The sequence below is a fragment of the Hibiscus syriacus genome, unplaced genomic scaffold (assembly GCF_006381635.1).
Source record: "Hibiscus syriacus cultivar Baekdansim isolate YM2019G1 unplaced genomic scaffold, ASM638163v2 tig00000778_pilon, whole genome shotgun sequence".
NCBI classification, from domain to species: Eukaryota; Viridiplantae; Streptophyta; class Magnoliopsida; order Malvales; family Malvaceae; genus Hibiscus; species Hibiscus syriacus.
In genome coordinates, this window is record NW_024061825.1 from 199,119 (window position 1) to 224,728 (window position 25,610).

General features: G+C 36.9%; 1 protein-coding gene and 2 pseudogenes across 1 annotated transcript; 2 read left to right on the plus strand and 1 right to left on the minus strand.

The window, feature by feature from the left end:
* The first annotated feature begins 5,338 nt into the window (after positions 1–5,338).
* On the plus strand, positions 5,339–6,660 carry LOC120113599 (annotated as a pseudogene).
* A 6,727-nt stretch (positions 6,661–13,387) lies between these two features.
* On the plus strand, positions 13,388–14,059 carry LOC120219280 (high mobility group B protein 6-like). The gene is made up of 2 exons (XM_039216110.1): positions 13,388–13,820; positions 13,895–14,059. The coding sequence occupies exons 1-2, from the start codon at positions 13,431–13,433 to the stop codon at positions 13,958–13,960; spliced, it is 456 nt and encodes a 151-aa protein (XP_039072041.1). The 5' UTR covers positions 13,388–13,430; the 3' UTR covers positions 13,961–14,059.
* A 307-nt stretch (positions 14,060–14,366) lies between these two features.
* Positions 14,367–15,434, minus strand: LOC120218482 (annotated as a pseudogene).
* Between the last annotated feature and the right edge of the window lie 10,176 nt (positions 15,435–25,610).

Genomic DNA, 25,610 nt, shown 5'->3' on the forward strand with positions numbered 1-25,610 from the left:
CCATCACATCTTGGAGCATTTAAGGCTAATAATACACTTTTCCAAACAAAGCAAAAGTGTGCCTCCTACTGGGATGCCCAGCCCATGGGGTATCATGACATTATCGTAATAACTTCTGCCCTAGATTCTCAGCTTAAGGGATAAACATTCGTGGTCCATTGCTCAATAATAAGTCATTTTCTATCCAAAAATACTTTGAATGACCATTCTTAACCATCTCCATGAGCACCACCACTTGTGGATCTTGCTTAGAACAGTTCACAATAAGTTGACGAACTTCATTGGACACTTACTAGAAGATATGGGAGCCAAACGTATGAGTGCTACCAAATCTGCCTACGACTCAGCCTATCACTACCTGATTATTTTTCCTACCTTATGCTCAAAGCTGAAATCAAACTCTGCTAAGAATTCTTGCCATCTAGCTTGCTTTATTGTCAGTTTCGGTTGTGTCAAAAAGTGATTAATTATCGTATTATTTGTCTTTACCATAAAATTAGAACCTAACAGATAATGTCTCTAAATATTCTAACAATAAATTACTGCTAGAAGTTCTTTTTTTGGGGACGTATATCTCTCTTCTATCTCATTTAGTTTCCTACTCTCGAATTCCATGGATCCGTTATGTAACAGTACCCCCCCAATTGCATAATTGTGTCTGTCTCTACTTCCAGAGGTTTTCCAGATCCAGAAAGGTAATAATTGACTCACTAATCACCACTTTCTTTAAATCATCAAAGGCCTCTTGACATTCCTTTGACCAAACCCACTCGCTACCTTTCGTCAGCAAATCAATGAGTGATTTTACCCTGCAGGAATAACCTTCCACAAAATGTCTGTAATAATTAACCAAACGGAGGAAAGATTTAATCTCACTAACATGGTCTGGGGTCGACCACTCCTGAATAGCCTTCACATTCTCTTTATCCATACGAATGCGCCATTGCTCAATGATATGGCCTAAAAATTGGACTTGGGTATGGACGAAAGCACATTTCTCATTCTTCACAAACAACTTATTCTCTCGTAATCTTTCCAATACCAATCGAATATGATTCAGATGCTCTACGAACTTATCAAGGTAGTCATGGAACACCCGGTTCATCAAAGTGCAAAAAGTGGCAAAAGCATTGGTTAGTCCAAAAGGCATAACAAGAAATTCAAACGCACTATACTGAGTCATACAAGCCGTTTTCGATTCATCCCCTTATGATGGTATCCCGACCTGAGATCCAACTTTGTGAAATACTTGGCATTACTCAGCTGGTCAAACAAATTTGCAATCAAAGGAATGAGATATTTATTCCTGACAATTATTTAATGCCATATAATTCACACATAATTACAAACTCCCTTCATATTCTTCTGGAACAACATGCACCCTAAAAGGTTCGAGGGTCGAATAAATCATGCTTGGAGCAACTCATCTAATTGCTTCCTTAACATTGCCAGCTATGGAGGACTCATCCGATAAGGGCACTTCGCAAGAGGTTTCACTGCCAAGATTAACTCAATCTCATGGTTCATTGACCTCTAGGAGGTAACTCTTTCGACAAATCATCTGGCATTACATCTTTAAAGTCCTTCAACGCTTCCTGAACATCCTCGGGCACCTTACCAGAATTGACATCCCTTTTAGAAACTGAAAGACCAAGAATGAAGGATCTCCCTTATTTACTCCTTTATTAAATTGAATAGCCGATAGTATCTTCTTCCCAAGAAGTGAAAAAATCATAGATGGTACCATACACGGTTGCTTCCCCATGAACATTAAACAAATTGATGCTAGGATAGGAATCACTTGGGCTGCCATCATAAAATTGAGCCCTATGACCACATCAAAACATCTATGTGGGAAACAATAAAATTTACACTTCCTTACTAAGACCCAAGTTTGATACTTATCATCTTGTACCTCCGCATATTGTCAAAGCAGTTGAGTTAACCGCTTCATTTGTCTCACCTCCTTAGTGACAATCAACCCACATCTCTTAGTTTCCTCTTGAGAGATAAATGTATCTGTTGCTCTCGTGTTGACTAGAGCTATGGAAGTTTTCCCATTTATTAAAATGTCCACATACATCAATCTCCTCTCTGGCTCATTTCTTAAGCCACTCAGTTGAGACTGTAAAGTAGTTATGAATCGGATAGAGTTCATTCTAGATGGCTCAGGCTCCTTATCATCTGTGGGAGTGTTCACTCATTCTCCTTCCTTTGTTGATGTCGTCATGGAATTAAAAGCACTTTGTTATGGATATTGTACAACCCGATGAGGCCTATTACAGAAGAAATACTTCAATGAGGGTCTATTCCCTCTATTACTCGATCCAAAATTAGTAGGGACTCTATTTTGGGTTAAGTCCCTTCTAGGAATCTATTCACTGCCCAAACCGTTATCTTCTCCCCTCAAGCCAACTTATTCCCACCCACTTATTGGGTGCTAGATCTACTCGTAAAAGGTGTCTTACGCTTTCCAGAATGACATTGTAATCATTAAGGCACTAACTCTTCAACTCAAGCTTACCCCACGACTTGAGACCTTCAATAAAATGAAACAATTTATATTTTCAGATATATCCTTGATATCTAGCATCAAGTGATATCTCTCACATACTCCCATATGGTTCCTGTATAGGACGATTTCCTCAACTTCTTATGACATTATAGTTTATATTCTCATGGAGAAATGAAGTCTTCAATTCATTCTTTAATGTATACCAATTCTTAACGGAGCATACTCCATTTTTGAACTTAGACCGCCACTATAACTTAGCGTGACCTTCTAGATACATCAAAGTCGTCACCACCTTATCTTCCTCAGACTCGGTGCACATTGCCAGAAAATACTGCTCTATGGTGAATAGAAAATTCTCAAGCTCTTTAGCATCCCTCGTCTCATCAAAATATTAGGGATTAGGGATCTTAGCTCATATGCACCAGGTTTACAATCAAACTTGCTACAGTCGTTTGAAGCACATTATCTTGGGCCTTCAGCTCATCATACCTAAGTTGTATGACACCTATGACATCTATTGCCACGTTCCCCAATTTAGTCACAGTCTCAACCAATTCCTCTTGAGTCTCTTCGACTTTCCTCATTCGATCACCAGAGATCATATGAGCTCTAAGGGCCGCTAGCGCGGCTTCAATCTCATCTAACTTTTTCTAATCCACAGAACTCGTCTCCTGTATGATCAGCGCTACAACTTCTTTCTCCTCACTTATGTTAGAGCTTGTTGATTTACCCTTACGCGTACTGGCCATTCCTTTTTTTTCGTCGGTACCTCTATGCTTGCAACATAAATAAGCACCACCGTGCCTAAATAAAAAAAACACCATTGTGTTGAATTCATAGCACCTTTGTGCTACAACCGAGAAACTGACACCTCTGTGTAGTTAAAAATAACTGAGCACCTCTGTGCTTCAGTATAGAATCTGGCACCTCTGTGCTTTATAATGATTAAGCACCTATGTTCTTCAATAGACAAACTGACACCTATGTGCAGTTAAAAATGATTGGGCACCTCTGTGCTTCAGTATAGAATCTAACACCTCTGTGCTTTATAATGATTGAGTACCTCCGTGCTTCAATCAAAAAACTGACACCTTTGTGCAGTTAAAAATGACTGAGTACCTCTGTGCTTCAGTCTAGAATCTGACACATATGTGTTTTTAATGATCGAGCACCTCTATGTTTCAATATAGGATCTAGAACCTATGTTCTTTAGGATGATTGAACACCTTTGTGCTTTGAAAAACGATTGAACATCTCGATGTTGTAATCAACAACTAAGCACATATGTGCTTAATTCGACAACTGTGCACCGTTGTGCATCAAACAGGAAACAAACATCATCATGCTTTAATTAACAAAACGAGCACATCCGTACTTTTAATCAAAAGATCACACACCTCTATGCTCTGATACCAAGTGTCAAGGGCTTAGCCTAGTTGGTTCGGTTGTTCATCCGTGCGACACTCAAAAGTGACGTTTCCCTACCAAGTTACCCTTAATCTCGTGTGTCTATTCAAACACAAACACGTATCAGATTAGATCTTCACAACAACAAGGTTCTTCAACCAAGAATTGAGATCGTGGGGCATAGAAGATGCACATGGTCGACCTCGGGCTTCTCTGAAGGGAAAAATATTTTATTAATGGAAAATAAAATCGGGTTACAAAAAACTCACCCTCACCATCGACTAGGCCATAGGGGCGGCCCTCGATGTGTTCACAAGACATATACTTTTACCTGTGGATTAGCCCAAACTCTGCTGGCTATCCAACCCCTACATATATGCGAAAAAATAACATGCTACCTATAGACATTAAAATGCTTGAACTGGGGAATGCATGTCCTACCCCCATTCCCTACCACAAACATTGAAATGCTTGAAAAGATGACAAGCTTATTCTACCCTGTCAATAGGCTCAATACATGGTTGTCCTTGGTGTACCTACCCATTTGTGGCCCCATAAAACTTGTATTCTATTTCTATTTGACCTATTAGTCTTCTTTTTAACAGTTTGTTTCTAAACGACATGTAACAAAGAACCCAACATAGCACCTGTGAATGCCTGCAAATTATATGCTAATCATTAACACGACTGACATAACGTATTTTATTTTACATGATTAGTTCAATTAGTAAATGAATATTATTTCATGGATTAATCATTAAAGAGTACTAGATTAAAAAAATTAAGGATTTTTTTATTAAATAACATGATTTGCATGAGATTTTCTCAATTTGTTTCTTATAAATTTTCATCTTTTTCTTTATTTCCTTTGAATTTTTATTTTCTAAAATTATTTAGGTTTAAGATACAATACCAAATTATCATTTCATCGTATGGTAAACATTAAAAAAATTAATTCGGTCAACGGAATTCAATTTCGAGGGTTGAAACAAATTAAGGATTGATATGAAAGAAAAGTACAGATTCAGGGGGCAAACATATATTTAAGCCATAATCATAAAGTAATAACTTCGTTGTCTGAATTATTGAGTTTGAGTGGGGACATGACCGTTATATTGTGACATGCGTGGAAGAATAAAAGCTTGGGAAAACCTAATTACAAAGTCTCTCTCTGTCTCTTTTTGTGTCCGAGTTTGAAGCTTCGAGTGCAAAGTCAAGGGATTTGTGGGTGGAGAATAGGAGAGGGATCTCTCTGCCTTCGAAGTTTGATCCTTGAATTCTAAGCTTTATTCTTTTCTAACGTGTTCTTCCTTTGTATCTTTTTAGCTTTGTTTTAATTTTCTGGGTTTCATGTTCTTTTTCTCTCCAGGTAGAAAGAACTCGTCTTATCCTCTGTTCTATTGCTGTTGGATCATCATGGCTTCAAAACGGATTTAGAAGGAACTCGAGGATTTACAGAAAGATCCACCCACTTCTTGCAGTGCTGGTAACATTTCATCTTCTACCTCCTAACTTCAATGCATCTTTACCACCAATAACATCCTCTGATCTCATTGTTTATGTTGCTTACCCTACCTTTTCATTGTTTTCGACTGCGTGCTTAGTTTTAGCTTATGAATAAAATCGATTAAAACCCCAAAGCTCCATACTTGACTCCTTGTATATGCTTTAGCTCGTTTTCCCTTATACGTTCTGGCTGCTTATTGCTGAAAGTGAAGCTTTTTATCATAAAAAATGGCCAAATCCCTTCCTTAGGCTTTGACCTTCATGTGGTCTTTCTGCCTTCCAACTCGGTTTTGATGCAATCGGCAAGCTTTTCAGTCCCTACACTAGAATTACTTGATCTGATTTGGATTGCTTATTACTATTATCTGAACTTAGACTTGGGCATCAATGGATGGCATTTAGGTAACCTTTGGATGCTTGCTTTTTTCGTAATAGGTCCTGTAGCTGAAGACATGTTTCATTGGCAAGCAACAATCATGGGCCCCTCCGATAGCCCTTACGCGGGAGGTGTATTTTTAGTTACGATTCATTTTCCTCCGGACTACCCTTTCAAGCCTCCTAAGGTAATTTACTTCACCCGTGATATTTTACTCTAGCATTGAAGATTGTTGGAGTGATACACACCCTTTTCATGGACAATGATGTTCTGTTGTATAGGTTGCATTTAGGACCAAGGTCTTCCATCCAAACATCAACAACAATGGGAGCATTTGTCTTGATATCCTAAAAGAACAATGGAGCCCTGCACTAACCATTTCCAAGGTTTGTCCTTGCTCCTGTTAATATAATGGTTAAAATAGTACAATGTATAACTATTGTCGATAAACTAACACTAGTGCAAAACAGGTTCTGCTCTTTGCTGACTGATCCAAACCCTGATGACCCACTTGTTCCGGAGATTGCTCACATGTTCAAGACTGATCGGGCCAAGCACGAATCCACTGCACGCAGCTGGACCCAAAAGCACGCCATGGGATGACAGTGGTTATTGTGTAATACCTCTTTAGTATGTTGTCAAATGTGTGAAACAAATTGATGTTCTTCTTATGGGAAGGGAGATGGTATTTTCCTAATGGAACTTGTCATTTTGTTAATGTTTTGAATGTGGGAGGATATGGACATTCTTTTATACTTTGCACGCTTTGTAACTTGTGTGAAACCTTTGTTTTGATCAATGTTGAAGTGGTTGTCAAAACCCTTGTTTCGTTTAATGTTGAAGTGCTTCAGTTCTACACGGCTTATTGCTGGAAATTGAACGTCTTGCAAAGCAAGGTAGGGTTATTGTAATTAGAAAGGTGGCTTTTGTTGCCATTCTATTAAAGCCATATGAAGCATTGTGTATATGCAGTCCAAAACATATCATACCTTAGAACAATGTTGTTTCAAAAGTTTGAACTTGTATCACAGAGAAATTGAACTTTAACTCCTAGGTTTAATCATAAAAGCTTTGCTTTATGGACCTTTTTTTATGGCTATGGCATATGACATAGGGCAAATGGCGACTGTAGATTGAACCCCTAACCTCAGGTGTAGCTTCAGATATGGAACATAACCAAGATCACCACAAAATAAGGGGCAAGTGATGTTTTGACCAAATAAAAAAAACTTTGATAATGGTTTAGTTAATATTGCTTCAAGAATACAAATTTCAAAATCATATGTACATTCTGATCACAAGCAATGCAAGTTTTAAGAATTGCGGCTTAGGAGAACACATTGAGTAGTCTTGTGGTAAAAGAAAGGCCTTTCAAGTAATAATCTGGCGCATTATTTGCTTGATGATCAATGCATTCCGTTTAACAGATTCCACTCCTTGCAGTACACGTCCAAACATGACAGACTCTATGTTTAAAGGGAAACTGCCATATTTCAAGTAATCGGCAAGCGTTCGATCTCCCTGTCACATGGACATTCTTAAACAATTAGTGCCAAGCCGAGAAGAAGAAGAAGAATCCTTACATGAACTGATGATTGTTCAATAATCTGCATGCATATAGATTGATAAAGACACGTTAACCTAAGGTATAGTACAAGTTTCGGGATGAATTAACCAGTAAGATACATCATACAGATAATACAACTTTTCTGCATAAAACCATCCCCAATATCATTCAGTCTAAGTAGATGAAATTTTCATGTTTAAAACTGGCTATATATAGTATTTCCAAACAAGCCACTTCCCACCCTTGATGAACTGTGAATTGTTTTGATCAGCAACAAAACTTCCTAGGAACTCAGCACGTCTCAGCACTGTGAAGGTAAGCATCGATGGCGCCTACAAGAACACCGGGCCTAGCAGTCAAGTAAATCCATGTAAGCCCTGCAAAAACAATGAAACCCCACTACTGCACATCCGTTAGTTCACCGGTGAACTCGGATTTGATGGTGGGAAATTGAGACAAAGACTGCTCCAACAAATCATCTGGGATGCTGCCGAAGAGCGCGTTGCATCTTCCCGGTGTACCTTCGAGACGCTTTGTGAAGGAAAAATTGTTAACTCGGGAAATGGACTTGAGAGGAGAGAAGCAAAGTATCCTATGATTCTGCTGAAGCGTAGCTGAAGTTGGACAGAGCAAGGAAGCCATAGTGGTTAATTCTCGATCTCTGTCTGTGTTTAGGCACAGCCGAACATTAAAGCGTCACACAAGGGGCAGAGGCTGGTCTTTTTCCACGAGTGTTGCCTAGTTTTATCGGCTTAGAAGGATTTGATTTGTGTGGATGTTAATAAAAAACATGCCCTTCCCAATCAGTAGAAAGGTGATAACTTTAACAGCCACCCATCATGTACAAGGACAAACATGGCCTCACAGCAATTTTTATTCATAATCAGATGATTAAATTAGAAACCAGATAGTTAGTCCCCCCAAAGAATCGAGAAACAACAAATTCGAGATATTGTTCGACGAACATTTCATTTATATTTGTTTATTTATTAAACTATGAATATGAACAAGATTTTATTTTCGTTTAATTAAATAAATGAATGTGATCGTTCATTTATGTTCACGAACGTTTGGTAATCCGTTCGTTTACATTCGTTTATTTATGTTTATTTACGTTTATTCGTTTATATTTAGTCTAATCCACAAACCCATTTAAAATATTAAGACCTAATAATTTTAACCTTAACACAATTAATATTTTAAAATCAAATTAATTTTAAACCCAAATAAAAACACTCAAATCAATTAAATAAAATATAAATCCTAAAATTATTTGGAGAGAATAAAACTATTCTCAAATATAAACTTAATTAATTTTATTTTTATTCGTTTATGTACGTTTGTATTCGTTTATCAATTTAACGAAAGAATACAAACAAACTATATTCCTTAAAAACGAATACAAATAAAAATGTTCGATTAAAATTATACGAAGATGAATTTACTTTATTTGTGTTTTGTTAGATTGATTTACAGGCCTGCTCAAATCAGGCTCCTATAACATTAGGTCTCGACCCTAGGTCGACCAGGAGAATAAATGTACAAAATATTTGAACAAGACACGTTATAATTCAATTTACACCCTCGTGCCCGTCTTTTTTTTTAAAAATCAATTATATCTCTATTTCATCAAATAAAATTAAAATTTACAGGGGCGTAGTTAGGCATGGTACCTATGTTCAAAAAAGGGTAAATTTCATAAAGTCACCCATTATTATTTAGTTTTTATTTTAGTCACACAACTATTATTTATTTTAAATCACGCTTAATGTTGCATTTTGATTATTTTTTTGTCTCTCATCTTTAAAAACTTAGCAATGTTGTTAATATATCATTATAAGATAATATCATGATATAATTAAAAAATAATTAAAAAAGTTACTAGTAGGTGATCAAAATATATATATGAATTTTTTAGATAAACTTTTTAATATGTTTATACTAGCCCGTTCTACAAAATTTTTCTGAATTCATCACTAAATATATATGTGCATGTGTGTGTTAGGTCAAGTCAAATACTAATTTTATCTCAAAAATGATTGAGTTTCTGTAACCCCTAAACCCGACCTAAAAGAATTAGGTTGAATCAAAAAAAGCTCATTAACTAAATTTCCCAAAATCGTACCCAAACCTTATTTAAAATACATTTAAAACTACCGTATGCATTTATAGATTTCAAACACTTAAAGTAACCAAAATATATAAATAATAATTAAAACATAAATCAAATATTTATCAAAATCAAAATTCACGTCTCAATCTCCAAAACAAAATTTATATTTAATGTCCCAAAATAGTTCAACATAACAAATAATGTCTAATATAAATATTAATTAAATGTGCAATAAAAAACTCAAGTAAAAATGTCATACTTAATAAAATAAAATATGGGTAATATTACAACTCCAAGTATCGTTTTTCCTAATCCGATTATCTGAAAGAGAGAAACTATTGGGGTGTAAGCTATAAAGCTTAGTGTGCCTCTAAAGTGCATCAATCACAAACAGAATATCACAAATCAACATACAATCCGATTCAACAAAAATGTTCACAATCTGATTCAATCAAATATTCACAGTCTGACTAAATATATAATGAATGTGCACTCAAACACCTTACGTCATTTGAAGAGTAGGTTCCCCGGAACCATTTTAACTACTAACACCATCCAAAGTGGGTCCACCACAAAGGCATGCTAATGAATCCGAAGTGAAATTCACCCCGTCGAGTGAAAAACATTGAACTTCCCCTATCAATCCAAACTCAGTATGACATGCAAATGGCAAGCATATTCGATATCCGATCCGATCCAAATAACGCATTTCAGAATAACGCATACTCGAATATTATATATATATTCGAATTTAATCCGATCTGAAATAGAACGCAATTACATGATTACAAAGTCCGAACACAAAGTATAATCCGAATATGATAAATATCACATGTCACATAACATAATTTTCTAAATTCTAACTAATACATCAAGTCACATAATCACCATGCTCGAAATCAACTTTCAATCAATATGTTATCCGAAATAATAATTAATTCAACAATATCACAAAATAATCATGCTTCCATTCAAATTCAGACAATCAAACAATTATCACATACAAAATTTAGCATCACATAGAGACACACCTAGACAAAAATAGCTAACATTGGTTGTAGCGCCTAACAAGATCAACGCGAGCAACGATTCGAACTGAATAAGTTCCTACAGATTAATATAATAAATAATCTAATCTAACTAATCTGAAAAATTCAAATGTCTAAATTAACTATCACTCGCGCTCAACACGAGTAATACGGGTCGGTTCAAAGTTCACAGACAATAGTGGCGAAGGAGGTAACTCAGTTCCCTGTTCAGAGTTTTCTGCAAAATTTACAACATCCAAATTTAAGTTCCAAATCAGAAATCCCAATTTACGAAATAATAATTTACGGCTATTTAAAATTATTTTCAATCTGGAACGGGACCCGACAACAAATTCTGATTCAAATATAATTGTCTGTCAGTAAAATAAAATAGGACCGTCAGCGACAAGAGTACACCGACAGTAGTCCCCATGGATCGAGGATACCAAGGTCAGCCCTGCCATGACCTTAAATGACAAGCGACAACGTCGACGGAAGAGGGCAGCAACCAACAGAAGCTTTTCAATACCAAAGAACGCCGTTCAGCCACGACCCAGGCCATTTGAATCTTCCCCGACGAGCGCTCGACCCTACCACGGCCATACACGACCCACGCGAGACCCTTATGGCGACAAGAGCGAGCCAAGGCTCACGGGTTTCACAAACCAATGCCGTTCAAAGACGACGATGGCGATGGGGAGATGCCGAGGTACATGAACGAAGATTGACGACCTTACCTACGAGACCGGACAAGAAATCAGAGGTGAGGGAGAGGAGCGGCGCTGCTACAAGGTTTCGACGCAAGGGTTTTGTTTTAGAAAATAAAGGGGGAGCAGTGCAGAGAATAATCGGGGAGGAAGAGTTTAGTTTAAAGAAAAATGGGTTAAATACAAATAAAGCCATTGAACATTATAGGGTTTTGAAAACACTGCTTCAATCCTTTCAATTTTACAATTTGGTAATTGATTTTAATTTAGGAATTTAGGTCAAAATTTCCCAAATTCTAGGGTTTTTAATTTGGGAATTTTTCAGTGTGTTACAGTTTCGGATTGGATAAAATCATTTTAAATCCAAGTAAAAACAGATTGAATTTCGAATTGGATGAAATTATTATATATAACGATGTGATTTATATACGTAGTTGTGATGAGAATAAATTGAGTAACAGACCCAAAATTTTATCTTGAATAAGAAATAATAACATTTTAATAAATATAAACTTAAATATATAATTAAAATTTACGAGTATTACGACTGTGTAGAACCAACGTACTTAAAATTTTCAAAACCCAAGGGCCGAGATAACATAGTGAGAATCTCAGCATCATGGTTTTTGTCTTCGTGTCCATTTTAATTTCTAGCTCTGAATCTCACCAACTCCCCTGTTCTTTTGTTCACTCCCTTTATTACCATCCACCTAACACAAAAATAATAATTCCTTCAATCCTTCGTATATTGTATTACCCGAATTTAATTTTCTTCTTTTTTTCTGAGATTTCATGTCCTATAATCACGTCCACCTACTATATTCAAAATAAAAGTGATCGTAAATAATTTAATATCGCCTAAATAAATCTCGAGTTAAAAGTCTTATTTATGCAAAATATTCTTATTAAGTGTGATTTGGATCGGTTCGAGTTAGTAAAAAACAAGTTTCGACAATTGAGAGTACAATAAAAATGTATTTTTTCTGCAAATGAAGAGGAAAATGGTAGTCGTTAGTTTGTTAATTGTCAGCAGTGATTCAAAAAACGGTCGTGTAACGGTGTAACAGCTGTTATATCACGGTATCGGCAGCCCCCGTTACCGATATCAGCCGAAATCACGGTGTGAAACGGAATCACACCCATAACGACCGATAACGGTCACAATTTAACGGGTAACGACTGATAATGGTCACAATTTAACGGGTAACGATCGATCGCGGCTATAACGGACCGTTTTTTCCGTTAATTCCCGTTACAACACCAAACATCACCATGCTCGCATTAGAAAAAAGGGATGAAGAAGAAGATTTGTTTTGGGTTGAGGAAATTCCAGATATACCGACGAAACAAGTGGAGAAGGATAGACGTCGATTACAGAATCTTTATGTATAAGATGGAGGTTCAGAGCACTTCAAGCTCAACAAAAATTTTAAAGCTTTATTGTAAGTTTTTCAATGACACATTTCGAAAGAAGCAAGAATGTGAAACTACTGGATAAATTTTAATTTCTTATTTTATTTTGTTGACAAGTGCAGGATGTAATGGGTTACAGCTGGATGACTTTATTTGTTTTAGTTTAGTCTTTTTCTAATATAATCCGACAATTCTTTTTAAGAACAAAATATATAATCTTAAAAATAATTAAATTCTAATAACCAAGGAAATTCGATTTTAATTTCATTAATTTTAAAATAAAAAGATCTTAAAAGAAAATTAAACTAAAAATATTAAGATCAATACTTGATTTATGCCTTAAAATATAATAAATAAATTACGTGTTTAATACATAAACTATTAATTTTCTTGTATAATTGATTGTTATGAGTTAATGTAATATTTTTAAGAAATTTATAAATAAATACAAAAATAATTAATGATGGTAAAAATTGTGTTTATGCATTAATAAAAATCTATAAGTTTATAAAACACTCTAAAAATGATTAAAAGTGATTTTTTATAATTATAATTACTATATTTTATAATAAAATGTGTGAAATTTAAAAAAAATTCACGTCCGTAATATCTATTGTGATCTTGATAGCATCTATTACATCTTAAACCGCGACCGTAATTTGAATCTATGATTGTCCGTATTCGAATTCAGTCAGTGTCAATTTTATCAACGTCTCTAATCTCTCTTTTATCTATTGGCTTGCCTGCGTCGGCAATTTGTTGTTTCTCTTGTCAAATCAAAATCCCATACTTCTAGCAATGGCGACGGCTCGTTTTCATCTCAGCCGACGCAGGCCTCTCCACCCATTCGGCAATACTGCTACCACTAATAAAGCTGCTGCCACTGACAGAGTGCTGGTGTCGAATCCCAAGATGTTCAATTCCGACGAGCGGAACCTGAACCATCAATATCCCACCGCCGCTGTGAATATGGAGACGGTGTCGTTGGCGGAGGAGCTCAATGCCTTCAGGGAGAAGATGGAACGGCTTAGATTGGACAAGGAGAAGACGGAGAAGTTGTTGGAAGAGAAAGACGCCGTGTTGCTTTTGCAGATGAAGGAGATTGAAGAGAGAGGGCAGATTCAGAGACACCTCGAGATCCAAGTTGATAGGCTCTTCAGACTCAAAGAGCTCAAATCCTATTGCATGGTAAATTCATTCAACCATTTTCTCAAGCATGTTGAACAACACTTCATTCTTGCTATTTCCATGTTTTGAAACAGAGGATATCTCACTCAGGGAAAAGCAACGGGGTGGTTGGAACATTAACCAGCTTCATTCGCTGGTAAGTGTTGTTATTAGTGAAACTGCAGATCCACGTTTCATTTCTTTCTCTTTATTTCTTTTTTTTTTTTCAAATCTTGTTCAGGAAATTAGAGATGATGAAAACCCATGGCAGAGTTCAGCCCCGTCCAATGCTTCTCAAATTATTAGAGAAAAATAAGGATTCAAGACCTTTTTGTTATCTTCATTGTCATTTTCAAGGGAAATGCTATAACAATATCTCATTATAGTAGTAAATCATCTTGCTGTCAATACACATGACCGGGATGCTCCTCTTTCACTATAAATCTTGTTCTCTCAGTCATTTTCTTCACCCAATGTGATTACAACAACGAATGGCAAAAATATAATGAAAAAATGCATCAAATAGCAAAAAAATATAATGAAAATGAGCTAGATAATAGTCAATGGTTACATATTTGCATCACATGCAGAAATGAATGAAAACAGAATTTGCAATGGCTGTTGCATAGGATCGATAGGTTCATCTGCACTTCTTCTTCTTCTTCTTCCTGTCTGCATTTGATAGTAAGTGGTCGTCCGTTGACAACAAGGACCGAAACACAGGGGTCATACTAATGAGCTTTCCTGGCATAATTTCTCCCAGAAGAACCTTCCTCCTTAGCTCTGGATTATTTGGATCCGTCATGTTGGACATTATTTCACTGTACTTGTGCTGCTGTGTGCCATATGTTTTACCCAACTTCATAAACATTGCAGTTTCTACGCTTATCGCTGCCTGGATGGGATCACAACCATTCACTCGATCCAACACCTCTTCATCATCGGTCTCACCAGCAACTTTAGAAAACGCCTCTAAAAATATCATCCGGATTTGGTTACGATAAGGATCGTAAGTTTTGATCAATGGATTCAGCTTCGGACCACTCTTTGCATTTGATCTCTGCTCAATATTAATCTTGTTCTTGTCAGCCATTGTAGTTGCTTTCTTTTCCTCGAGCTTGATGGGCTTAGTGGGAATGGCTTTAGACGTTTTGTGAATGGGGAAGGTGCCATTTTTCTTTCTCATGGCAATTTCTTCAAGAACAAGTTTTTTCCACAACTCAAGCAACTTGGAAGCCACGGTATTGATCCTCTCCCTAGGATGCTTCGGGAGTAGTCGAAGCCTTTTCCCAACCTTTGTAAAATGAAACAGTAAGAATAAACAGAACGTGATGGATCCCATCAATTCAAAAAAGCAGGCAGCACTAATAACGATTAACTCATCAGAAAGGTAGAATCCACACATGAAGTTAATCGTTCATCGGAATTTATTTAAGAAACGGCAAAAATATAAAATTAATACAGGGAAAAGTAACAAACCTGAGTAGAAAGAAGAAGGTCATAGGTGACGGGAAAAGCCCTGAGCAGGTTCAAGGCTTCAATGCATCTCGAGACTTCGGGGCCGTTGGCATTGGAGGCGGCCAAATCAGTGGCTTTACTGGCGGCCTCAAACAAATCCAGAAGCTCTCTCTCCATTAATCAATCTCAGAATAACCCTAGAGTGAAGAATGCAAGGTCAGGACGAATGTGGTGTGGATGAGCTTGCTTTTGTAGAGCAATTTCTAAAGAAACCGAGACCGACTAGGAGGAGGAGACTGCTGCCCTTTTCTTGATACGTAAGTCTCTCAATATAAAGGGCCGAGGTCTTCGTGGGCCACAAGTCTAGTTTTTTCAACACAACCGTGCACCCCAAGTTTTAGTTGAGTTTGGGTTAGTTTAAATATGATAGTGTTAATTTAGATTGTTTTAAATTTTAATTTAGGTTCATGTCATTTCAAATTATTTATTTAAATTAATTTGAGTGCTTATAGTTAAATCTATTGAGTGGAGTTTCAAATTTTAGATTACTTTTAGGTTACTTATTATATGATGTTATAATTTTTAAGATATAACTATAAATAATTTGAACATATATAGTAGTAATTAAAATCAATCAATCATATTTAAAATTCAATTCATAATTAAATTAAATTTATTACAATTCAAATAGTTAAAAATTATTTGATGGTTTGACTTAGTTGCATAATAATTATTACGATATATATATTGATTAACTAAAGGGGTAGACGAGACAAATGTATCATTGAAAATTTTAAATTATCATATATTTAAAATATTGTTTTATTTTTACCCTTCAATATTTTGTAAGTTTGTGTTCTCTAAAATCCTAAAAATCCAATCTCTTAACATAAAAGATTTATGAGATATAACGAAGTGCATGTATTTAAACCTAGAGATAGATATAAGTCACGCCAAATCAATTTTTTTACATATCCTATCTTCACCTAAATATATAATCATTCATCTGGCTAAATCTACGAGATAATGTGTTGCAATTATTTATTTCACGAGATAACGTTCTCCCAAGATTAATTGCTGAAGTAGGGCGAATTGCACAGTGTTGGCCGTAGGTCGCCATGCCTTCCGGGCGACCTACGACGTGGCAGCTTCCGACGAGGGAATGGTCGTGTGCATGGGACATGCACAACCCAACCCATAGGTCGCCATGCACTCCGGGTGACCAAGGAGGTCGCCATGCATGCCCGGCGACCAAGCTTTTAACCCTTGTACGCCCTGCATGTCATAGCTGTGAGATTCCTGCCCGACGACCAAACTTTAACCCTCTGCTCCCCCATACATGCGTTGCATCCATAGAGCGCGCCCTGCATGTCATAGCTGGGAGATTCCTGCCCGACGACCAAGCTTTAACCCTCTGCTCCCTTATGCATGCGTTGCATCCATAGAGCGAGACGTGCAGAAATATCACATGGCCATGCAAGGAGACAAGGTCGCCGGGCGTGCATGGCGACCTCCTTGGTCGCCCGGAGTGCATGGCGACCTAGGAGGTCGCTGGGAGTGCATGACGACCTATGGGTTGGGTTGTGCATGGGACATCTGAAGCTGCCACGTCGTAGGTCGCCCGGAAGGCATGGCGACCTACGGCCAACACTGTGCAATTCCCTACTTCAGCAATTAATCTTGGGAGAACGTTATCTCGTGAAATAAATAATTCCAACACATTATCTCATAGATTTAGCCCATTCATCTATCATCCAAATCGAAACAGACTTAGGGAGTGTAACATCCCTCATATCGGGTTAGTGATCAAATTGTGAGATTTTAATTTCAGTGACCAAATTAGATAAATTGAAAGTTCATGAACTGGATTAAAATATTTGGAGAAGGATAATTTAGCATATAAGGAAAAGTTAAGAGGGCAAACTAGTCTTTTATCAAGTAAATGAATTTAATATTATTTGGGGTTATCTTATAACCCACGTGGATGGCATTTGGGAGAAAAAAATTAGAGTTCTAGACATTTCTCTCATCTTCTTCTTCTTCTCCCCGTGAAGCCAAGCTAAAGGTGAGTTTTCTTGTGAATCAAATTCTTGATGAATTTAAGGTTGCTTATTGATCCTTAGATAATAACTAAGCTTAAGGAAAGCTTAGATTATCTTAAAACCATAAAATGAGGAGTATATGAAGAATTAAAGAAAGGAAGTAGAAAAGTGAAATCTTGCAGTAGAGTTCATAATAAGAATTGAAAGTGGGATTTGACTTGTCATAAAGCTAACTAAGAAGTATGAGGTGTTAGAATTCAAATTAGAACATGTTGGAATTTGGGTTAGATTCTTAAATTCTACATGGAGAATTAGATTTCTAAGTTTTATAAGTATTTAATGGATAATAATTAGTTTAAGTACGAGTATGCAAGTTAGGGATAGTAAAAGGGGGGAAGTATAAAGTGTCAAGTAGAGTAAGAAGAGATTTTCGTGCTTAAATGACATTTCTGGGCAATGTGCATCGATACACATTCATTATGCACCGATGCATCAATGATAAATCCCAGAAATTTGTTGAAGGTGCATCGATGCATATGAAGTGCATCGATGCATTAATTTAAATACAAACATCGAATGTCGTCAATGCATCGATGCATTTCTAATAAAATGAACATCGAATGCCCTCAGTGCATCGATGCATCAGGAGTGCATCGATGCATGCCTCTATTAAAAGATGAAAATGACTTTTCTTTTAGCCTAAGAAATGATAGTTTAGAATATACTAATTAGTATACTGATAAGTATCAATGAATTACTATGTAGATATCGAGCCTAAACGAGTTCTGGAACAATCGACAAGTAGGATCGATCGAGGAAAAAGCAAGGAAATATAGGTGAGTGCATATGCATAGCCTGGATATATATATATTCTATGGAACATGTGTGAAGTCTTGTAAGACACATACTTGATCCCTAGTATATGTATATAATTATTAAGGAATAATATGTGGTCCTTATGGACATTATTATATGGCACTACGGTGCAATTCTACGCGGTCATTCGGGATATATATATATTCTGTGGAACATGTGTGAAGTCTTGTAAGACACATACTTGATCCCTAGTATATGTATATGATTCTTAAGGAATAATATGTGGTCCTTATGGACATTATTATATGGCACTACGGTGCAATTCTACGCGGTCCTTCGGGATATATATATATTCTGTGGAACATGTGTGAAGTCTTGTAAGACACATACTTGATCCCTAGTATATGTATATGATTCTTAAGGAATAATATGTGGTCTTTATGGACATTATTATATGGCACTACGGTGCAATTCTACGTGGCACTTCGGTGCAATTATACGAGCTGTAGTGACAGTATAGTGCACAACCTCACAATACTCACATACCTTAGGTTCTCAATATGGTATCATGGGCCAATGAACTTATTAATACGAGCTGTAATATGCTTACAGGTATGGATATTGGTGATGTAAACTACATTGATTACGTACATGCTTTCGTCTCATTCCATATCATTATGACATTTTTATTACATTTCCTTGTTATTATTATATTATTGCCTCACTAAGTCGATGACTTAGCGTGTGAGTGTTTCACACGTAGGATCCAAGAAAGTAGACGGGACTCATTAAATAGCTGGACAACATTACTCCTGCAACCACCAGATCAGAAGCAACTTAATCAGTAGGTCATTTTGTTATGTAAATGGCAGTTGGCATGTAATTAAAGGGTTAAGTTGTGTATGCTCTGAATATTTTGGTAAACTTATATTACAATATGTATATTATCGTATTTTCTTAATATAAGTTCAAATATTTTGCTATTATTTGTTAAGAGTTGTGTTTTAAAAGTTAATGTAATATCTCTGACTCATATCCGGGTCGGGTACGGGTTGGGGGTGTTACATTTAATGGTATCAGAGCCATGGTTTAGCCGATTCTAGGCATAAACCAGAGTCTATAGAGTCTTTAAATGGAATACATGCCAACAAATAGTGAGAACTTCTGATCTGGTATAATATGAGTATGTTGTTTTGCTAATAGAACAATGTGTTTATTCTTATTAGATGTCCGTACATAATAGCTCCCGAAGTGAAGCGGGAGAAGATAGGCATGCTGAAAGCAGTAATTAACCTGCCCTGGTCAGGCAAGGTGAAGAACATGCATCTCAAGGAGTGCCTGTGCAAGATCAAGATACGTTCTTCAGAACGTTAGACGCTATTTTGACGCGTCTTCAACCTCCTGCTCCACCAACTCAAAGAATGAATGTAGCAAAAGAGTTGAGAGGTTTAGGAGCTCTCGAATTTAAGGGAGAAGCTGAGGAAGGTCCAGTGTCAGCGGATCTTTGGTTGAATGATTTGAAAATCATGTTAGATGGTCTCCACTGTTCCGAAGTGGAGAAATTAGATGGAGCTGTATCTTTATTGAGGGGTCAGGCGAGGATATGGTGGACGAACGTCACCATGAGGATGTCAATCGACCAGTTGACTTGGTCTTTGTTTTTAGAAGAATTTAAAAACAAGTATATTGGAGATCAGTTTATCCGACAAATGAAGCAGGAGTTTATGAATTTGAAGCAGATGAGCCGCTCTGTATATGAGTACGAATGTGAGTTTAATAAGCTGAGCAGGTTTGCAGCTGAGCTTGTGCCTACTGAAAAAGATGCTTGCGAATGGTTCGTGGAAGGCTTGCGCCCTAGACTTAAAGAAATATTGATAGTATTAAACTTGTCCTCGTTCCAGGAGGTGATCAATCGTGCAAAAGCTCTTGAAAGGGCTCAGAATGAAAGATTTGGGGACTCAAGAGTTCAGACATCAAAGAGGACGACTACTTCTTCTAGTTCAGCACCACCAAAAAGAGGAAGAGACTCAGGATTTCGATCGCAAACTAGATCCGAATCAGTTGCATCCTCAGCAAGAGGAGCAAGTCAGGTGAGACCTAGACAGACACAATCAGTGGGATCGGGTACTGGGAGATTCACTCAGAGTCGAGGGAGACAGTGTCAGCATTGTGGGAAGAATCATTCTGGGTTATTTCGGATGGTTTATGCAGCTTGTTTTCGTTGTGGAGATGCTGGACATTTTATTCGGGATTGCCCGATATTGGTTGGTGAGCCTGCACCATCTGAGAGAGTTAGTTCTACCTCACAGAGAGGACGAGGAAGAGGTAGAGGAAGGAACCAGTCTGAATCCTCTATGCAACCGGAAGTTCGATCCACTGCTCGGGTATACAATTTAAAGACAAGTGATGACCGTGATGATCCTGATATCATTGCAGGTACTTTTCAACTGTATGATAAATTAGTATTGGTGCTGATTGATCCGGGTTCTAACTATTCTTATATTACCAGTAAATTAGTAAAAGAATTGAGAATTCCTATAGAAGCTACGAGTAATGTGATGATAGTAACTAATCCGTTAGGGCATAGTAATCGGGTGGACAAGGTTTGTAAGGGGTGTCCCATAAAGATTCAGGGAATTGAATTCTATACTAATCTGATGGAATTACCCTTTGACGAGTTTGAAGTGATTCTGGGAATGGATTGGTTGTTTCATTATTATGGGAATGTCGACTGTAGATTGAAAAAGGTAACCCTGAAGAGTCCAGAAGGAATAGAAGTTAATGTGATCAGTGAAATGTGTAATCCTTTAGCAAATGTAATATCAGTGATGTCTGCCAAGAAATTACTGCTACAAGGATGTCAGAGTTTTCTTGCAAATGTGATAGATTCAAGAGCTCAAGAGAAAAGGTTAGAGGAGATTCCAATAGTATGAGAGTTCCCTGATGTTTTTCCTGCTGAATTGTCAGGATTACCTCCAAGTAGAGAGGTAGAGTTCCAAATTGAAATAATGCCGGGAACAGCTCCGATTGCAATGGCACCTTATCGAATGACTCCAAAAGAACTGCAAGAGTTAAAGAATCAATTACAAGAGTTGCTAGAGAAGGGATTTATCCGACCAAGTGTATCGCCTTGGGGAGCTCCTGTGTTATTTGTTAAAAAGAATGATGGATCAATGCGTCTTTGCATTGATTATCGACAGCTCAATAAGGTGACAATCAAGAATAAGTATCCACTTCCACGTATTGACGATTTGTTTGATCAGTTAAAAGGAGCTTCGGTATTCTCGAAGATTGACTTACGTTCCGGTTATCACCAATTGAAGATTCAGGAGAAAGACATTCCGAAGACAGCTTTCAGAACGAGATATGGTCACTATGAATTCATTGTAATGCCATTTGGAGTAAAGAATGCACCTGCTGCTTTCATGGATCTTATGAACAGGATTTTTTAGCACTACTTGGACCAGTTTGTTGTTGTCTTTATTGATGACATACTGGTGTACTCGAAATCCCATGAAGAGCATAGCACACATCTGAGGATCGTCTTGCAAATTTTAAGAGATAAAAAGTTGTATGCCAAATTGTCCAAATGTGAGTTCTGGTTAAATGAAGTAATTTTCTTGGGGCATGTGATCTCCGCAGATGGGATTAGGGTTGACCCTCAAAAGATTAAAGCTATAATGGATTGGGAAGTTCCTAAGAATATGTCTGAAGTTCGGAGTTTCCTTGGACTTGCCGGTTATTATCAAAGATTCGTTAAGAATTTTTCGATGATTGTGCTGCCTCTAACAAAGCTGATGAGAAAGAACATACCGTTTGTTTGGACTCCTAAATGTCAAGAAAGTTTTGAAGTTTTAAAGGAAATTTTGACAGAAGCTCCTGTATTAGTTCAACCTGAAACTGGCAAGAATTTCGTAGTATTTAGTGACGCGTCCTATAATGGGTTAGGGTGTGTGTTAATGCAAGAAGGGAAAGTGGTAGCGTATGCATCAAGACAGTTGAAACCATATGAAAAGAAATACCCCACCCATGATTTAGAAATGGTTGCTGTAGTGTTTGCTCTCAAGATTTGGCGTCATTATCTTTATGGAGAGCGTTGTTACTTATATACGGATCATAAGAGCCTGAAGTATCTGATGACTCAAAAAGAGCTAAATTTGAGGCAACGTAGATGGGTAGAGTTCCTGAAAGATTATGATGTGATAATTGACTATCATCCCGGAAAAGCTAATGTAGTATCCGATGCCTTAATCAGGAAAACGTTTGCAGCCTTACGAGCTATGGATGCAAGATTATCTATAACTGGAGACGGTGGTCTATGTGCAGAGTTAAAACTTAAACCAACATGGTTGGATCGAATTAGAGAATTACAATGTAAAGATGAAATGTGTTTGAAAAGAATAGAGCAAATAAAGAAGGAAGAAATTAAAGACTTTGAGGTTAAGTCAGATGGAAATTTGTATTACAAAGGAAGAATTGTGATACCCGACAATGAAGATTTGAAGAAAGAAATATTGACAGAGGCTCATTGTAGTCTATTGACGATGCACCCAGGTGGAACCAAGATGTATATGGATATTAAGGATCGATTTTGGTGGTCAGGGATGAAAAGAAGCATCACTGAATTTGTGTCTAAGTGCTTAGTATGTCAACAAGTCAAAGCTGAGCACCAAGTTCCATCTGGATTATTACAACCCCTTTTCATTCCTCAATGGAAGTGGGATAATGTGACGATGGATTTTGTTTCGGGGTTACCCTTGACTCCGAACAAAAGAGATTCAATTTGGGTCATCATTGATCGTTTGACCAAATCAGCTCATTTCATTCCCGTCAGAACTAATTTCTCTATGGAAAAATATGCGGAGTTGTACATTAGAGAAATTATTAGATTGCATGGAGTGCATGTTTCTATAGTTTCTGACCGAGACCCTCGATTCACTTCGAGATTCTGGAAATCTTTGCAGGGAGCATTGGGAACTCGCCTTAACTTTAGTACGGCCTTTCACCCTTAGACGGATGGGCAATCAGAAAGAACTATTCAAATATTGGAAGATATGTTGCGAGCATGTGTTATTGAGTTTAAAGGGTCGTGGGAGAAATATTTACCACTGGCAAAGTTCGCTTACAACAATAGTTATCAATCCAGTATTAAAATGGCACCCTATGAGGCGTTATATGGGAGGAAATGTCGTACTCCATTAAACTGGTACGAGCTCAAAGATCGAAGTGTAATTGGTCCAGATTTGATTCAAGATGTGGAAGAGAAAGTGCGGGAAATTTAGCATAACCTCAAAGTCGCATCTGATCGGTAAAAGTACTATTCTGATCTTAAAAGAAAAGGGATTGAGTTCGAAGTTGGAGATAAAGTTTTTCTTAAAGTATCTCCCTGGAAGAAAGTATTACGGTTTGGTCGGAAAGGAAAGTTAAGTCCTAGATTCATTGGGCCATATGAAGTTGTTAAAAGAATAGGACCCGTGGCATATCAGTTATCCTTGCCACCGGAAATGGAGAAGATTCATAGCGTCTTCCATGTGTCCATGTTACGAAGATATAGGTTCGATCCCTCTCACATCGTTGCACCAGAACAAGTAGAAGTCCAATCGGATCTGACATATGAAGAACAACCAGTGAGAATATTGGCTTATGAAGTTAAACAGTTGAGGAATAAATCAGTTCTGTTGGTCAAAGTTCACTGGAGGAATCACAAAGTAAAGGAAGCAACGTGGGAGCGTGAAGAAGATATGCGTTATCAATACCCCTATCTGTTCGTGCAATGAAAATTCGAGGACGAATTTTCTTAAGGGGGGGAGATTTGTAACATCCATCATATCGGGTTAGTGATCAAATTGTGAGATTTTAATTTCAGTGACCAAATTAGATAAATTGAAAGTTCATGAACTGGATTAAAATATTTGGAGAAGGATAATTTAGCATATAAGGAAAAGTTAAGAGGGCAAACTAGTCTTTTATCAAGTAAATGAATTTAATATTATTTGGGGTTATCTTATAACCCACGTGGATGACATTTGGGAAAAAAATTAGAGTTCTAGACATTTCTCTCATCTTCTTCTTCTTCTCCTCGTAAAGCCAAGCTAAAGGTGAGTTTTCTTGTGAATCAAATTCTTGATGAATTTAAGGTTGCTTATTGATCCTTAGATAATAACTAAGCTTAAGGAAAGCTTAGATTATCTTAAAACCATAAAATGAGGAGTATATGAATAATTAAAGAAAGGAAGTAGAAAAGTGAAATCTTACAGTAGAGTTCATAATAAGAATTGAAAGTGAGATTTGACTTGTCATAAAGCTAACTAAGAAGTATGAGGTGTTAGAATTCAAATTAGAACATGTTGGAATTTGGGTTATATTCTTAAATTCTACATGGAGAATTAGATTTCTAAGTTTTAGAAGTATTTAATGGATAATAATTAGTTTAAGTAAGAGTATGCAAGTTAGGGATAGTAAAAGGGGGGAAGTATAAAGTGTCAAGTAGAGTAAGAAGAGATTTTCGTGCTTAAATGACATTTCTGGGCAATGTGCATCGATGCACATTCATTATGCACCGATGCATCAATGATAAATCCCAGAAATTTGTTGAAGGTGCATCGATGCATTAATTTAAATACAAACATCGAATGTCGTCAGTGCATCGATGCATTTCTAATAAAATGAACATCGAATGCCCTCAGTGCATCGATGCATCAGGAGTGCATCGATGCATGCCTCTATTAAAAGATGAAAATGGCTTTTCTTTTAGCCTAAGAAATGATAGTTTAGAATATACTAATTAGTATACTGATAAGTATCAATGAATTACTATGTAGATATCGAGCCTAAACGAGTTCTGGAACAATCGACAAGTAGGATCGATCGAGGAAAAAGCAAGGAAATATAGGTGAGTGCATATGCATAGCCTGGATATATATATATTCTGTGGAACATGTGTGAAGTCTTGTAAGACACATACTTGATCCCTAGTATATGTATATAATTCTTAAGGAATAATATGTGGTCCTTATGTACATTATTATATGGCACTACGGTGCAATTCTACGCGGTCATTCGGGATATATATATATTCTGTGGAACATGTGTGAAGTCTTGTAAGACACATACTTGATCCCTAGTATATGTATATGATTCTTAAGGAATAATATGTGGTCCTTATGGACATTATTATATGGCACTACGGTGCAATTCTACGTGGTCCTTCGGGATATATATATATTCTGTGGAACATGTGTGAAGTCTTGTAAGACACATACTTGATCCCTAGTATATGTATATGATTCTTAAGGAATAATATGTGGTCCTTATGGACATTATTATATGGCACTACGGTGCAATTCTACGTGGCACTTCGGTGCAATTATACGAGCTGTGGTGACATCATAGTGCACAACCTCACAATACTCACATACCTTAGGTTCTCAATATGGTATCATGGGCCAATGAACTTATTAATACGAGCTGTAATATGCTTACAGGTATGGATATT

Bases quoted from the DNA above. Each gene is read 5' to 3' on its own strand.
- LOC120219280 (XM_039216110.1), top strand. From the start codon at position 13,431: ATGGCGACGGCTCGTTTTCATCTCAGCCGACGCAGGCCTCTCCACCCA. The intron at 13,821-13,894 runs GTAAATTCATTC...GTTTTGAAACAG, and splicing joins AGCTCAAATCCTATTGCATG to AGGATATCTCACTCAGGGAA.